Source organism: Miniopterus schreibersii (assembly GCF_964146895.1).
Source record: "Miniopterus schreibersii genome assembly, chromosome: 2".
NCBI lineage: Eukaryota > Metazoa > Chordata > Mammalia > Chiroptera > Miniopteridae > Miniopterus > Miniopterus schreibersii.
In genome coordinates this window covers 133,479,443-133,497,525 of record NC_138102.1, presented here as the reverse complement: position 1 = coordinate 133,497,525, position 18,083 = coordinate 133,479,443, and the positions used below count along the sequence as shown (strand labels likewise).

Below are 18,083 nucleotides of genomic sequence, written 5' to 3'. Positions count from 1 at the left end.
AGTGTCTGTGTATTGAGGAAATACAGTGTCACAATCCTGATGCATCCACTACCATTGTGGCTAAAGGCTTTTAGACTGTCTTAGCAAGAAAGAACTGGCAAATTTATAAATTATCCTGTTTATAACTCAATACAGCAAGATAAATGATTACTGATCCTACCTGTCTTTTTTTATGATAGGCCATTAGTGTTCATTAATATATCTGATGTTCTTATTCATCTCATCTCAGAGAGGCAAGATCAGGCCATATTTTCATGAGTTAATTTTTCAATATATAAAGCTTGCCCTGCCGGCATGGCTCAGCGGTTGAGCATTGACCTAGGATCCAGGAGACTGAGGTTTCATTTCCTGGTCAGGGCACATGCCCCGCTTGGGGGCTTGGTCCCCAGTGGGGGGCATTCAGGAAGCAGCTGATCAATGAGTCTTCCATCATTGATGTTTCTATCTCTCCCTCTCCCTTCCTCTCTCTGAAATCAATAAAGACATATTTTTAAAAAAAAAAGAATGCTTGACTTTTGATGCTTTGGAATAGATCCTAGTTCAGATTGTCTATGGCTTCTTTCGTGCAACACAGTATGGTTGAGTAGTTGTGACAGAGTCCAAGTGGTGCATAAAGCCTAACATTTGCCGAACCCAAACCTAAGAAATAATCTTTGGGTGTACTGGTAGATGTTATTCCAAGAAAGACATATATAATAATGATAGCACTTTTTCATAAGTATGAGAACAACCACAATGTTAATTTTCCTTCAAATTCTACAGGTGCAATTGGTAAATTGGCCATCTATCCCCTAACTTACGTTTATTAGGCAGTTGATAGCTAATTTACAGCTGCTAAGACTATTGCCATGTTCCACAGTTCTTTAGTTTAAATCAGACATGTCTTGTTACTAACATACTAGTAGTGCTTACAGGGTGGAAATGACTTGGTTTGAAACATTCTACTGCTGCAACTTCATTTCTCCATCCTCGTGTAAACAATTCCCCCACCCCCACCTCACCAACAGTGCCTTCCCAACCAGCTCCTCTACTTTTACTTTTCACTGATTATATTTGTAGATTAAAATTTAAAAAGAAGGTAAAAGAGAAAGTTCTGATTTATATGCTCCTTTCAGAGGAGTGCTACCCTCCAAGTCTGCATTCAGACCTCTGGAGCTCTAACCAAGGTCCCGTGGACAGGCAGTCTGATCAGACCCGGTCCCTGGAAGACCATCAAGGTGCACCCTGCCCACACCTCGTGCTCAGTCACGCTCTGAATCTCTTGCAGGCAGCCTACATGGAATCAACGGAGCAAAGGAGGTTAGCTGGCTGGAAAATCTCTTCAGAAGTGAAAGACAAGAGACCAAAAATGTAGAGGTGTACGGGTCTTTACAGGGCTCTAATTACAGAAAAAGCAATTAAAAAGACAGACTAATTGCTAGAATACATAACTCACTCTTTAGCCTGTCATTTAATTGAAGGAAAAAACTAGGATGGCAACAACTTTGAAGTATTTCGTAGATGGGGATTTTTAAATGATGAGAATTTTTAAGCAATATACACTCACAAACTCATAATTTAAAAGTTGTCTTGTTTTCCCTGAGATACAACCTAACACTTTCAAGCAACAGTCTTGGGAGCCAAAGAACCACTTGACTCTCCCAAGGTAATTAAATGGTACAACATGGGATGGTTTCATCATAAGTGAGGGGTTCAAGGCCTTTGTTTCCCCTTTCATGGTTCATGGCCCCAATAGCTGTAACTTTCCGGGCTTACTAATGATCACTATAAGCTGCACGAAGAAGGAAAAGCATAGGTGTGGAGAACTCTTGCTGAGATACCAACACAGCCATCAGTTAGTCTCTGCATTCCTGCTATTTTAAGTTTCTTTTCCCTATTTCAGTCACTCTACCAGGTGCCATATGGAGGATTATTTCCCAAGTTACAAATGTACTTTCTCAGTGTCATCTTCTTCTCTTTTTAATTTATATTTTTAACCACTTTACCCCAAGTTCCCCAGAGCCAGGTTCTTTGTTTCAGTTATCTACTGCTGTGTAATAAACTACACAAATCTTAAAACAAAAACCATTTTATTTGCACATGTTTCTGTAGTCTGGCCAGAATTTGGGCAGGGCTGTGTGTGGATGGCTCCCCTCTGACCTGTGCTGTCTGTGGCCACAGCTGGAATGGCCTGAACAGCTGAGAGCTGGCTGAGCCTCTCTCTTATGGTACCACCTGGAGTTTCTAAAGGGGGGGCTTGAGGATCAAAAGATGGCCTCACTCCCAATGCCTGGGCACTTTGGTTATCTCCCTGGTGGCCTCTCCTCATTCAGTAATCTAGTCTGACATTTGCAGGGTAGCCGGCTTCCAGGAGTGAAAGCAGGTGCTACAAGGCCTCTAGAGATCTAGGCTTGGAATTCTCAGAATGTCACTTCTGCATTTTATTAATCAAAGCAAGTCACAGGCCAAACTAGACTCAAGGGGTGGGGAAACAAATGCGACTTTTTTTAAAAAATTCTCACCCGAGGATATATTTTCCATTGCTTTTCAGAGAGAGAGGGAGGGAGGGAGAGAGAAAGACAAGGATTGGTTACCTCCCACACTACCCCAACCAGGGCTAGGGATGGAGCCCGCAACCCAGGTACATGCCCTTGGCCAGAATCGAACCCGGGGTCCTTCAGTCTGAGGGCCGACGCTCTACTGAGCCAAACCAGCCAGGGCCAAATGCCACTTCTTGCTGGGAAAAAGAGTATTTGTGAACAGATATAGGAGGCATTGTTGGCAGCCACCTTTGGAGACTACCACGGTTTTCAAGAGCTAATCTGATAAACTAAGCACTGCTCATGAGAGAATGCTAGAAGACTCCCCTGATCTTCAGGAATCTAATCCAAGGGTTGACTCTTCTTGAGTGTACACTGCTGAATGGGGAAGAGGAGGCATCATAGCATTAGGGTATCCATGAAGGTGAAAAGAGCTGGGGAGGTTTTACAACAAAATCATTCTTAATATTAGTATTTACTATCTAGTCAGCTCTTTTGAACTAAGCTTCAGGTAAGCTATAGCCAACTTTTAGCTTTATTTGTGAATCAATACTTTATTTTTAACATTGTCTGGATATTTTCTAGTTTACTTTTAACTTACTGGACTCTGGAACTAAGGAGAATTTGAGGTCTTATCTCACCTGTTAGAATTACTCTATAAGATGGTACACTTTACTGACACTTTGTAGTACTTAAAATGTTTAAGTGACTAAGGAAAGTCTTGACTTTTAACTGTCTTCAGCAACAATATTAGTTGTTAGCCCTCTCACTTAAGAATACCTCTTGGGATAAGGGGTCAATCCAACAAGAGGACATATATATGTAAATATTTATGCACTATAGGGGCACCTAAATATATAAAGCAAATATTGACAGACCTAAAGGGAACAACAGATAACATGACTATAATATCCATCAAGGGATAGATCATCAAGACAGAAAAATCCATACAGAAATATTGGCCTTAAATAACACATTTTTGACCAGGTGGAATTAACCAGATATATACAGAACATTCCATCCAAAAGCAACAGAGTATACATTCTTCTCAAGTGTACATGGAACATTCTCCATGAAGATCATGTATTAGGCCACAAAACAAGTCTTAACAAGTTTAAGAAGATTTAAAATCGTATCAAGCATATTTTCTGACCACAATGTTATGAAGCTAGAAATCAGTTATAAAAAGAAAATTGGAAAATTCACAAGTATGTGGAGATTAAATATGCTACTGAACAATTGAAATCAGAAGAGATATAAAATAATACCTTAATACAAATGAAAATACAATATACAAAACATGGTATGCCACAAAAGCAATTCTAAGAGGGAAGTTGATAGTGATAAATGCCTATCTCAGGAAACAAGGAAAATCCCAAATAAATAATGGATTAAAGACGAAATAAGACCTGAAAACAAAAGTCCTAGAAGAAAACATCAGCAAGCTCCTTGACATCAGTCTTGACAGTGACTTTTTCGATTTGGCAACAAGGTAAAGGTAACAAAAGCAAAAATAAACATGTGGAACTACATTAAACTAAAAAGTTGCACAGCAAAGGAAACCATCAACAAAATGAAAAGGCAACCTGCTGAATGGGAGAAAATATTTGCAGATCATGTATCTGATAAGGGGTTAAAATCCAAAATATATAAAGAACTCATACAACTCCATAAAAACAATCCAATTAAAAAATAGGCAGAGGATCCAACAGACATTTTTCCATACAGGTGGCCAACAGGTACACAAAGAGATGCTCAACATCCCTTAATCATCAGGGAATGCAAATCAAAACCACAGTGGCATATCATGTTATACCTGTTACAATGGCTACTATCAAAAAGACAAGAAGTAACAAGTGTGGGCAAAGGTATGGAGAAAAAGGAACCCTTGTGCATTGTTGGACATGCAAATGGTGTAGCCACCACAGAAAACAGTGTGGAGATTCCTCAAAAAATTAAGAACAAAACTACCATATGATCCGGCAATCCCACATTTATCCAAACAAAATGAAACACGGACTCAAAAAAGATAGATGCACGCTATGTTCACTGCAGCATTTACAATAGCCTATGGAAACAACCTAAATGTTCATCGACAGACAAATGGATAAAGAATATGTGGTCTGTAGACACACACGCAGAAATATTGTCATAAAAAAAAATAAAATCTTGCCATTTGCAACAACATGGATGGATGTGAGGTCACAGTGAGGTCAATATGCTAAGTGAATAAATCAGACAGAGAAAGACAAATACCATATGATCTCACATAGATACGGGATCTTAAAAAAACACTCAGAAACCAACTCATAAATACAGAGAACAGATTGGTGGTTGTCGGGGGGGGGGGTTAGGCAAAATGAGTGAAGAAGTTAAAAGAAAGAAACTTCCAGTTGTAAAATAAAAAGTCACGGGGGAGAAACAAGATGGCGTGTAGGTAGCAGCTGCACCCGCCGCCTCCGCAACCACATCAAAATTACAACTAAAATACAGAACCACCGTCACTCAGAGCCTCCTGAAACCGGGCTGCACAGAAGCCCCACAACCAGGGAGCTGAAGAAGCATCGAGGCCGGGAGGAGGGACCCAGACGCGGCCGGGGCCCACACCCGGTGCTACGGTTTAAACCGGGAGGGAATCTCGGCGGTGGGGGTTTCTTGGAGGAGGGAGGGGTCCCAGCCCCACAGCAGGCCCCCAGCCCAGGGCTCCAGGGCCGGGAAGAGACGTCCCCACGACTCTGGGCTGTGAAACCAGCGGGACTGTCCCTGAGGGTCACAGAGCCTGCAGGAGCCCCAGCAGCTCCTCTAAAGGGCCCGGCACGGACTCACTCGGACGCTCCCTCTGAGCCCAGCGCCGGGCAGCAGCCTGAAAGGACCCGGGACACTCGGGGAGGAACTAACCTGCCTGGAATCCGGGCGAGAGGTGGAGGGGCGGCTTCCTCCCAGGCAGAAGGGCTGGCGGAGGCCATGGCTCCTTTGGCGAGTCCTCCCCGCACACGGCCGGCAGGCAGGCGCCATGTTTGAATCGCCAGCACCTGATTCTACCCGTTGGCCCCGCCCCATGATTCCCGGAGGCCCCGCCCCTCCCCACCTGCAGCTCATCCAGGCCATTTCCAGGGGCTTTTCTGTGCAAGTGGCCTCTCAAGCCTCATGCTTAGGACTTTCCTAAAATCTCTCAAACAAGTAGCAGCAGGCCCCATACGGCTTGATAAGTGGCCCCAGGCCTGGCACTAGCGGCAGCCTGCATTGGCTCACAGCTTGGCCTCTCCTGGACACCTCCAAACCCAGCACAAGTAGCAGCCAACTACGGTTTGCTGTGTAGCTCATGCTGGGTGGCCCTGGGCAAGGCACTGGCACAGGCTGACTTTGCACCTCCCAGGAGGCCCCAGAGACAGTGAACCTGGTGGTCAGACTCAACCACGCTGGATTACAGCCCTACCACATCCATGAGTGACACACTCAAGGGGTGCACTTGGTGAACACCAAACCCCCACTGAAGTAAATCCTGCTCCATAGGGGTGTCTCCAGCACAGCAGCTCTCTGGCTGTAGTTGCAGCTGGTCCTCACAGCCGATTGACCTGGGGATCAATTTCTCCCATTAACGCCAACAGCAACCAGGCTCAACTACAACAGGACAGTGCACACAGCCCACAGGGGAGCACCTAGAAGGCCCAGCTCAGGTGACTGGGGAGGATGAGCCACTGGACCCTACAGGACACCTACTACACAAAGCCACTCTACAAATTCCAGGAGACATAGTAGCTCTACTTAATACACAGAAACAAACACCAAGAAGCAGCCAAAATGTGGAGGCAAAGAAACATGTCACAAAGGAAAGAACAGAAGAAATCTCCAGAAGAGGAACTAAATGAAATAGATCCAAGCAAGCTAACAGATACAGAGTTCAGAATAATGGTTATAAAGATGCTCAAGGATATTAGTAAGAGTATGACAAAAATAATTGAGAAAGCTGATGACATAATGAACCAATTTGAAATGAAAGCTACATGAACTAAAATGAATAATTTACAGGGAATCAACAGTAGAGTAGAGGACGCTGAGAATCAAATCAGCAGTTTGGAACATGAGGAAACAAAAAACACCCAACCAGAAGAGCAAAAAGAAAAAAGAATCCAGAAATATGAAGATAGCATAAGGAGCCTCTGGGACAACTTCAAGAGGCCCAACATTTGTATTACTGGGGTGCCAGAAGGAAAGAGAGCAAGAAATTGAAAACCTATTTGAAAAAATAATTATAGAAAACTTCCACTACCTGGGGAAAGAAATAGACTTAGAAGTCCAGGAAGCACAGAGGGTCCCAAGCAAGAGGAACCCAGAGAGGCCCACAGCAAGACACATCATAATTAAAATGCCAAAGGTTAAAGACAGAGAGAATCTTAAAAGCAGCAAGAGAAAAGCAGTTAATTACCTACAAGGGAGCACCTATATGACTGTCAGCTGATTTCTCCACAGAAACTTTGCATGCCAGAAGGGAGTGGCAAGAAATATTCAAAGTGATGAAAAACATGGAACTATAACCAAGATTGCTCTACCCAGCAAAGCTATCACTTAGAATTGAAGGTCAGATAAAGAGCTTCTCAGACAAGGAAAAGCTAAAGGAGTTCATCACCACCAAACCTGCACTACCGGAAATGTTGAAGGGTCTTCTTTAAGAAGCTAATGAAGAAAAGAATCTGATGAACTAAATAGATCCAGAGACATTGACGTATGTAACAGACGATCATATTTCAGAGGGAAGAGTGAAGGGGGGTGGAGGGTGGGAAGAGATTAACCAAAGAAGTTATATGCATATGTGCATAACCCATGGACACAGTCAATGATGGGGTGAAGGCCTGGGGAGGGGGTGGGAGCGAGGGGGAGGGGGTCAATTGGGGGGGAAAAAATGGGACACCTGTAATACTTTCAACAATAAAGATTTTAAAAAAAGTCATGGGGATATAATGTACAGAATGGTGATTATAGTTAATAATACTGTATTATCTATTTGAATGTTGCTAAGAGAGCAGAACTTGAGTCAAGTTCTCATCACAAGGAAAAAAATCTGTAATTATGTATAGTGACAGATATCAACTAGACTTATTGTGTTGATGATGTTACAATATATCCAAATATCAAATCATTATGTTGTATACCTGAAACTAATATAATACTGTATATCAGCTGTACCTCAATAAAATAAACAAGAATACCTCTTGGGAGTGGTATCTATCGTCACTCTTCTGGTGGTATCGCTGAAATGTATAGCCTGTACTGCTACTCCTGTGAAGATTAATGGTGGCATCCATTATTTTTTCATTTGCTTTTTTTTTTCTATCCTCACCAGAGGATGTGTTTCCCATTGCTTTTCAGAGAGAGTGGAAGGGAGAGAAAGGGAAAGAGAGAGAGAAACATTGATGTGAGACACACTTACTGGTTGCCTTCTGCATGCGCCCCAGCTGGGGTCAGGGATTGAGCCTGCAACCAAGGTACTTACCCTTCACCGGAATTGAACCTGAGACCTTCAGTCTGTGGGCCGACACCCTAACCACTGAGCACACTGGCTAGGACTTCATTTGCTTTTGAGTCTGTTCAACTGATAACCCCACATTAGGCCATCACACTCTTGTATCATTCCATTACCTGCTATGAAGGAACTTCAGAGTGAATTAAAGAAATGACACAAGGAAGTTTTGCTAAAGGTGTCCTATGTACATATATATAATATTTTATTTTAAAATGTCATTGAGCATATACATTTCTTTAGCTTTTTCCAGGGAACATTGCACCTAAGTTTCGAAACACACAAAATAGATCCCCATTACTATACGTTTTTCACTTTTAGGTTACAAAAGTCAAGGTTTCACAATCACAAAGCATAAAGGTACACACTTCTGAGACCATTTCCGGGCAGATTCCTCTCATTCACTGCACAGAGGCTATTCTTGGAAACCCAGACTTTATGATACATTCCTAACAAATGATCTCCACTGTGGGCCTCCCTGGGTCTCCAGGAGAAACAAAGGAAATGGAGGCAAAACAGGAGTAAAGGGGTAACCTCAGGACTCCCCAAAACACAAAATACTATGGAGGATTGGGAGAGTGGGGGCCACGAGGTTCTCCTTCAAGTACATCACAGTAGAAAACAGCAGCACACGTACAGCCTCGTTTGGTCACCATCTACCTGGTCTCCGCACGAACAAAACTTCATCTAAGACGCAAAGGAAAAATTAAAGCTATTTACAGATAAGGTCGTGGATTAGAAAGTGCGGTACTCCCCAGACTGGCACTCAGATCTGAAAAGAGCTGCCACGGTGCTCACGGAAGAGGCAAATCGGGCTGCTCGTGTAGTGTCTTTTGAAAAATCCCAGTGTACACATGTCACCCACACAGAACCAGTTTGCTCAGCAAGATGGGCTATGGTGTGCAGGCTGCAAAATTTCTCTGCAATTGCAAATCCTCAAAAATCCAACTTCCTAACGTACGCTTTTTACCTTTTTCTTAGATCTGGTAACTTTTTGGGTCAGCCTGGTTGTTCTTTGCATAGACAATGACTCTCACTGCTTTCTCCAAATGTCCCAGAAGCACTAACTTAACTGAAAATAGAAGCTCATAAAAGCTTAACAGATTCACTCTGAAAGGAGTGGAACCGCTGGGTGATTTAAGGAAAGGTTAGATCCGCAAACTGTGGCGGAAAGAAAACCACCGACCACTCCTGGCTTTGTAAATAAAGTTGATTGGCAGATGAGAAAGGAGGTGAGATCAGGAGGAGAATCAGAATTTTACAGATTTGGGCGGGTTTTTTTCTAAGTATTTCCATTTCCTTTTGGTAAACCAGAAAATCCCACCTGAACGGCCACGATCCACAGCCAAATCTGGGCACTGGGACGCTCGTCCCTGCCCACCAATATCTATCTACAGCTGTAGGTCTCCCAAAAAGTCAGTGAGTATTGAGTAAGAGGAGAGTGAGCACAGCTGGTTTCATCCAGCCCCACGGAGGTAAGTTGCTAATGATTAAGAAAGTTAAATGCCCTAAATTTCCCAAAGCTGAATACTGTGGAAAAGACCTAAAATTCCCACTTTTTTTTGGGCTTTGTCCTGTTAGACAGCTGAGTACGTGGCCTAGCCGGATTTTCAGCTGCCGCGTCCCACCCCAAGAGCAGCAGTTACGTAAGCACAGTGCGCAGAGCGCCTCCTCTTCCCCTCCGACTGCGGCCTGCCCTGATTTCAGGTGATCCCGCAAAGGCTTGGCTGTCGCTGGGAAAAGGCTGCAGTTTGCTCTCTTTAAGGAAGAGAGAGTCACCAGATATGCTAAAGAGCAGGGGCCAGCCCAGCAAGGAGATTTAGAACCGAAAGAGCCTTTCATTAAAGGAAGTGGCCGCACCCCCCCCAAGACAACCATAAAGACCTGACTAGGAAGTTGAAAGCTTTTTATTAAACAAGACTTCCTCTGGGGCTATGAGGAGACGCAGGTTTGGCTATAACTCAGATACCACGTAATTTCAGAACCATGTATAAATGCATTCTGCAGAATTTTGAATGTGTTGCCTCTTGACCTTTCCAGGGATGCTCCAGGGGCCTACGTGTTATACAGACACAGTTACTGCTCTGGGACGGGGTGACGTGGGGCCTGGGTAAAAAATAAAGCCCAAGCGGAGGAAGCTCAATGCACAGAGCAATATCAGTGCCGGGTAGATTTGCTATGCGCATTAACAAATCATTTTTCCACATTTGATTTACTTGCCTCATTTGTAGTTTTCTTCCTATCCCCCAAACAGAATCATGGCTTCATTCTGCTCCTGAGCCCTTTCCACCCAAAGGGGCTTATGAAAAGAATTCCTAGGTACCTGTCTAACTAAAACCAGTAGGACTAAATGCGCAAGACTTCAAGAAATATTGAATACGGGGGTTCCAGAGTTTTTCCTGAGACATGCCTTGGCAGTAAATGAATTGATGAATTGACTAGAAGGTTGTCATGACATCTACATGTCTACGCACAAACTGACTCTCATAGTCGAATTAAAAAATAGACAAGCTCAAGATAGGGCCTACATAGACACCCGGGAAAGGAAAATAATGAAAAGCAATAGAAACACAGGAAAGAGGTGACTGCTTCCTAAAGCTGGTGGCCTGGAGCCTTCCAAGGGAAACTCAAGTTCCCAATTTGTATGTGGCAGTCAAGGCAGGAACAGAAAATAAACCAGACCGATATAGGATGCCTACATGTTTTTCCACAGCATAATATTCCGCCAGAGAAGCCAACAGTCTACCACAAACTCCCCTCCACAGAGGTGTTTGGGGTAGCTAAGATTTACAGGAGAGGAGAGAAGCCATCAGGTAAAGAGGACTCCTGACAAGGCTGTCGTCCAGTTCTTCCCAGGCAACATTTTGGCAACCACCTGATGGGTGAATTCCCACAGTACTTCACGGCCAGGCTGGGCAGTGTTTCCACACTGTGGGAGGAACACAGAATAGGAGGGCTCCAGGCCATTCCTAAGAAAATACCTCTAACTCCAGGAATGCAGGCGATGAACCATCCCGGAGGAAAGGTTCCTGTCCTCTCCTGTGGGGAAGGGATTCAAACAAACATGAGAACTGGAATGGGCTCTCCAGCATTTTGGGGGATCACACCAATGACTCTATTGAATGTTTTAATTACAAGAAGTTATCCAGATGGTGGTGAAAGTACAGGAGCTCTCCAGGAAGAAGCCTCGGTAACTGGATGTTGCTCTACAAGCTCCCCCATGCAGAGCAGGAGTCTAAGAGAGAGAAGTGATTTCTAGAAATCTATTTTGCAATTCCTCCCGGCAGTAAAGCAGCAGGTAGATCTGATCTGTCCACCGCTTCTGTGGATGCTCTGTGAGGAACACTCAGAGGCGGAGCAACAGTGGGGACAGGGGTGTGAGTGGTTGGGTGGCTGGGGCCTGATTCTGCGGAGAAGCAGCAGGTGTAGAGCATGAGAATGACCAGAGAACACAATTCAAATTCCATTTTATCAAATTCAGTCTGCGTGGGTCTTGTCCGAAGATGATGGGGAGAGTAGACCTGCTGTTCCTTACATGTTTGGAGTGGGCCTGGGGACTGTCTCAGCCCATGGAACCTGGATCCAAAGTAGAGGAATGGTGCTGAAATGAGGTACCGTAAACCGCCTGACACAAGGGACCTCCTACACAGCTGTAATAAACACTGCTTTACGTGCGTCCTCATGGCACAGTGGGGGATGGCTTGGGGGTTGGAAGCAATCATTCCAGAAATGAAAACCCAGATTCAAAAACAAACAGAAACCTTAAGCTACATAAGGGGGACCCTTGAAGAAAATAGAGGAACTGTTGGCCCAAAGAAATACCCCAAATTTCATGAAAACACTGATTTAGTGAGAAAATTCAACTCAGAAACAGATTATTACACAACAAAGACATTACTCTGTTAGCCAGGGCACTGCTCCAGATGGCCGCCTGGGTGGTGTGGGCTGCAGGATACGGCGACAGCCTGGGTTGGACTTTGACACACAAATTCCTCAGCAAGGAGTTGGAAAGTCCCAGGCCTGGTCTATGGAAACAATTAAGATTCAAGGAAAAAAAAAAATCCCTGCCTCACCCCATCATCACCATGAAAGAATGAGAGAGAGAGACACACACAGATAGTATTCCCTGAAATAAATCTCAGGCTTACTAGAAGGTGGGCGCTCACACTTTCTGAGGCATGATCCCCAACGTTCCAACGCAGCACTTGAACCCGTAGAGAAACTGGCAGCTTGACAGGCCAGAGTCTTCTGCCAGTTACACCTGAAAATGGCTGCCCCAGCACTCCAGATAAAATAAATATGATGTATGTGCCCAAAATAGGCAATGGCCACTTAGGAGGCCTATTAAAGAACCAAAAAAACAACACTCAGTAGCAGCCTTTATGTTTTGCCTTTGTTGAGTATCCAGACCCATTACTAAAGAGGAAACCAAAACCTAATGATCCTCTCGAAGCACAGCCAGAGGCCTTTCGGCAGCACACTCCCCATCTGGGCTGGGAAGAGGTGGCAAAACCTGGAACTCCGCCGGGGCACTTCCCAGCCCCGCCCTGCCAAGAGGCTTCCCAGCTTTCTTCCTTCTGGTCTTCCAATCCCCTGAGTCATTTTCATGACAGTTTGTTTCCATGTATTAAAGGAATGACATATACAGAAATGTCGTCTCCTGAGCCCAGCCGGTCATTAGATATCCGCCATCCTCTGTCCTTCAGGACACCACGGGCACGCATCACCAGGTCCTGAGCTGCCAGTGTGTACCTGTGCAGGGAGAAGCAGGAACGAGACCGTCAAAATCTGGCAAAATCTGGGGTCAGGTGAGGCTGGAAAGGAGGCATCACTACAGCTAAGTAAACAGTTTTCAGATACCCTTAAGATCTCAACCCTAGGTCATCTTTTCACCAGGTGTGGGATGCCTAATGTACATTATCTTTTAGATGGTAGATGGACAAGACACAGGTACGTTAAATGCCTCCTAAATTATTCTGCTTCTCAGTCCTCTTTTGAGGTTTGTGACGATGTCAAGCACAGAGTCTCAGTTTGATGCTAGTGTATTGCTCAGGCTCAGGGCTTTCCATGACAAATAGTGTCTAGCTTAAAAAGTACATGGGAAAAATAAGAGCTCTTATTTTCAGTATGCTTATTTTTAGGATCACGTTCCTTTTAAAACAAAGGAGAGTCATTTTCCATTTATGGTGGGAGTAAAAAGTAAAATCTTTCAAAATAAATTTGTTTTTAAAAAGTGACTTGACTTAAAGGAAAATGATATACATGTAGCATAGAAATGTAGTAAAAAATGTGAAGGTTTTACTGGTAAATGACTGATAAACCCTGGTGTGGGTGAGCTGTTCCACCCACCCTCGTCTATGCTTCACTCTCCTCTTGACCAATGTAAGTACAGTGAGGGATGCCCCCAAAATTTGAAAATAAGATTGTTCACTGAGTTTTAAACTGTAAACTTAAGAAAAAAGAATAACTGATATAAGCTGATGGAAAGTATTAAGTTGTAGAGAAAGACCAATGTGGGAGGTGATTTGGGTGAGTGTGGGCATAGGTTAGCCTCAAGATACCAAAAAAAAAAAAAATGAGACAAAACATTGGCAGATGTCTATCGAAATAATGATCAGGACAGAGAGTCTTAGCTGGGAGACTTCAAAGAAATTTACTTTCACTGATAGGCCATGATTTCATGTTCACCACCAAATAACCTGTTTATGATCTGCCTCCCTATGATGTGCAGGCCTGCCTACATGGGAAAGAATGAGCTCATCACTTACACTTTGAGAATATCAGTCAGTTATATTTTTCCGCATAAATGTCAACTGGCATTTTGGTTTGCAGATCAATCTTGTAATGCATCCGTTCTTGGTATGTTGATTAAACTAGTTTCTGAACCTGGAAAGCTAAAAACCAGACTCCGGTAAATCACCAAGATAGTAAATGTCACCCTATAAGGAAGGCCTCTTGAAGCCAGCCTCTGGACCTTTAATAAGAGACCATCCTGATATTACTAGTGGCCTTTCCCTACTTGGAATGTCTTTGCCTTGCGCTTTCAGAATTGTGAGTTATAGAATTCAGAAAACCAGAAACACTCCATTCTTCTGTTAAGACCCTTTATGAATTAACCAACTCTCATGTTAAAAGAGACCTGTATTTAGCCCCATTGCTGCATTTGTTTAAGACCAAGGTCTATAGTGAATGATCTCAAGATTGTTAAGATTCCAGGTTGTAGAGTCAATGAAACTCAAGTCTACTTGTACAGCCCCCAAGTAGCAGACAGAAGGTGGCAAAGCAGAGGCTATTTTAGTTAACGCACAATAAATGCTTTTTCTTCTGGAGGGATGGGTGTTAGGTGGGAGAGACACTCCCTTTTCTACCAGTATTGAGAGAATTATCAACTTAGAGGCAGAAATCTGTTACACCTGAGGGATGATACAGCTAGTCCGCCCTCTCTGAGAGTTCTGCTGCTGAGAACAGGAGATAAACAAAAAGGCCTCCAAGAGGTCTTTGGCTAAAGAGACAAATAAATGTCCCTAAATTTATATACTGCAGCTCGTATATTCAAAAGAGTTTCTCAGATGCTCACTCCAGGTTACTCTTGGTTTTATATTATATTGTACATCTGAGATTTAACCACATACAGAAAGGCTACTATAAATATCGGGGTGATATTTATTAGCCTGGTGATTGGCCAGAGTCTGGGCTTCAGCTTTTCAAGTTCAGAAACTTGGCTGAGTCAATATACTGAAACAGATTCATCTGTCAGGGTTGACCACACCTTAATCCACCTTATGAGCATATTAGACTTAGAAAATTACAGCAAATTATGGGAAAAGATCGCTGACAGTAAAAGAAAGATATTCAAAGATATCAAAAAACATAAAAGAATGCAAGATAGCTCCTATGGCTAGTATAGAGGCAAACAGTCCTATAGGCCTCAACAGGTCCTGCAGTCAAGGGACAGTCACTGAGAAATGGTTTTATTTAAGTCATGAAAGAGTATCATTCATAGTTAAAGGCACTAGACCCCCTGATATTGCTATTGCTGGTGACTTTGGGTACTGTAAAAATGACCAAAACTAGCTTCGATATTTTATTTATTTATTTAAAAAATTGGGGAACTTTTAAAAAAAAAATATCTTTATTGATTTCAGAGAGAGGAAAGGAAAGGGAGAGAGAGAGACAGAAACATCAATAATGAGAGAGTCATTGATCGGCTGCCTCCTGCACACTCCCGACTGGGGATCGAGCCCGCAACCCGGACATGTGCCCTGACCAGGAATCGAACCCCGATCGAGTAGATCCTAGTCGATGCTCAACTGCTGAGCCACGCCTGGCCGGGATAGCGTCGATATTTTAAAAGGCAGCATTAGGTCATCTAGAAAACATAGTTACCCAGGAAATTCATTTCCCTGAGGGCCCTAGATAATTAAGGTTTTATTCTTAAAAATGGTTGTTGTCTACTCCAAGATCACTTCCCTTGAGCCTGCATTTCTCTTCATCCATTCTGTCTTCCCTTTGGTGTTGAACTTCTGGAGAGAAAAATCATTTTTGCTTCCTTGATTTCCTACTTCCCATTTTTTCCCTTAATCTCTTACCAGTAGGCCCAACACTCAATTAGTCTGTTCTCTTAAACTTTGATTTAAAGGTTTTTTCTCAATACTCATTCTGCTCACCCTTTCTCTCCAGCACTGACAGTGCTGACCATCTTCTTTATCCCTGAAGTCTCCTATCTTTTCTTCCTGAATTCCCCTTCTCTTTGGAGCTGCCTGCGACCACACACTTCAAGTCCTCTTCCAGTGTCTGGGCTTCCATGACACATGGCACACCTTCTCTCCAATGTCTCTTCCTAATTTCCTTGGTAGACCCCAATTAAGACTTAGGAAGAAGTCAATAAATGTTAACTTATTTTCACTTCCAAAGGGGGTCTTCCCCATCTGTCATCCTTAGTTAGCAGTATCCCCGGTCTCTTAGGCAAGAAACCATAGTCATTTGCAACGCTACCTCTCACCCTGACATTTTTCAATGATAAAATCCACAAGGCAAAGTAGGACCTCTAAACTTTTTATTATTTTAAGTGCATTTCATTAGTGATACATGGTTAATTAAAATAAAAATAACACTATAGTGATTAAGAGGTAAGTTAAGTATGTTTTGCCATTATTCATACACACAGATAGGTCAATAGATAGACACACACTTATTTTGTACTTTCTATTTCCTACGTTTTCTTTTCCTTCATTCCTGCTTTCTATCAGGCTGATAGCTTCCTTTAATACTTTTTTCTTCCCTCTACTGGTTTAGAAGTTTCAGTTTATAATTTCTGTTCCTTTAGCGGTTATATTTAAATTTTTAATATACGAGTTAATATTTATGTCCACCTCCTGAAATAAAAGGATCTTAGAACGCCTCCTTTCATCTTCCATGTTACTACCTACTATTTTTATTTCGCCTTGTTTTTTATGACTATTAGCCATTATCAGCATTTATAACTAATGTAAAGAAACCAACCTACTAACTTGTTTGCTTTTTGAAGTTCACTCCTTCCTTATGGATTTGATTTTCTTTTGCTGAAGCGCATTTTTAGTAATTCTTTTAATGAGGGCCTGTGAGGGATAAACTCACCCAGTCTTTGGACCACAAAATACTTTATTTTTTGCCTTTAATCTTGGATGGTAGCTTTATTGGGTATAGAACATTAGATTGACCATTATTTTCCACCGGCCGTTTGGAAATAATATTCCATTTACTTCTGACTTCTCTTGTTGAGGAGAAGTCTGTCTTGTATAATTTCTTTAGAAGTCAATGTCTTTTCTCACTGGTAGCTTTTAAATTGTTTTTGTTTTGTTATTGATGGTACGAAGTTCCACTAGGACATAACAATGACAATTCCTTTTTCTTTATCATGGTTAGAAATTAGTTTTACTTCTTCAAACTGAGAAGATAGTTTATTCTGGGAAATTCTCGGCTGTGAATTTTTGGAATATTTCCTCCCTTCTTTTATATTTTTTCCATAAACTCCTAAAGATCGTTTCTTTTTACCTTTTCAGCTTCTTTCTGTTTTCTTTTTTGTCTGTGATATCTTGCAATTCACCTATTCCTACTTTAGCAGTTTACTATTTAATCATTCAGTGAGTTACTTTATTTCAATGACATATTTTTCATCACTGTGAATTTCTATTTTTTTCTTTTCCAAAGCCACCTCTTCTCAGCTTCTGATTCAAATCTCACATGTTTGAAGTTTCTCTCAACCTGTTCAATTAGGTTTTGGGGGAGTGCCAGAGGGAAGGCTCCATTGTATCTCTTTATTCTTTCTCATGGGGGGTTTGAAGGTAAGATCTAAGCTTCTCTTCAGTAGGGGTTAAACAGTAAACACCATGTGCCCTGGGTTATCTACAGAGATTTGAAAATTTGCCTTTACTTGGGGACACCATGGGTTTTTCCAGCCCTAGAACATGACTTGTTAATTTCTTGGCTTAGGCTGGCCATACCACAGGAGTGCTGTGAGGTTTCGCCTCACACTTTTACTATGTGGTAGGCCTACCCAGCCATTTCCCTCTCCTTTTAGAGCCTCAACTCCATCAGCTTCTAGGTATCACCCAGGTGCCCATGCCTGAGCGGGAAGCTCGGGGGGAACCCCGGGCCCTCCTCTTCCAACACCGCCGCCAGCTCGGGCTCCTCCACAAGGCCTGTCTCTGCCAGGCTTCTCCAAGGGCAGCCCGCGCGGACCACTCGAGGGATGGACTGGGCGCTGCACTCAGCAACGGTGCCACTGAACCTGGGCCAGCGCCCCGACACTGCCTTCTCGCTGCAGGAGACCCAGTATTGAAGTGAAGTCAGGAACAGCTTTCAGGTAGAATGAGGGCACGATCAGGGAGCTTTCCTCATAAACGAATCAACTCAACGAACCCCCGGAGCGCACTCTGGGAGGCTTCCTGCCCTGGCCTCGGTTCCCCAGCCAGGCTGCCGGCCACCCGAGCGCGCAGTGCCCACAGTCCAGAGCCAGCCGCTCCAGGCCTCACACCACTGCCGAGTCCGGCTTCGACCAAGGCCGG

General features: G+C 43.2%; 1 protein-coding gene across 4 annotated transcripts in view; it reads right to left on the bottom strand.

Moving 5' to 3' along the window:
• PPM1H (protein phosphatase, Mg2+/Mn2+ dependent 1H) overlaps positions 1-18,083 on the bottom strand; it is a 270,856-nt gene that overhangs the window by 25,820 nt on the left and 226,953 nt on the right. Inside the window, exon 10 of one of the 4 annotated variants that reach the window (XM_081129751.1) lies at positions 10,299-12,789. The exons of 2 other annotated variants lie outside the window; for them this stretch is intronic. In XM_081129751.1, coding sequence (XP_080985877.1) covers positions 12,642-12,789 — 148 coding nt within the window. In that variant the 3' untranslated portion in view covers positions 10,299-12,641. Of the gene's footprint in view, positions 1-10,298; positions 12,790-13,850; positions 13,932-18,083 lie in introns of those variants that run through there. One more of the 4 variants, XM_081129752.1, reaches the window with a different exon arrangement.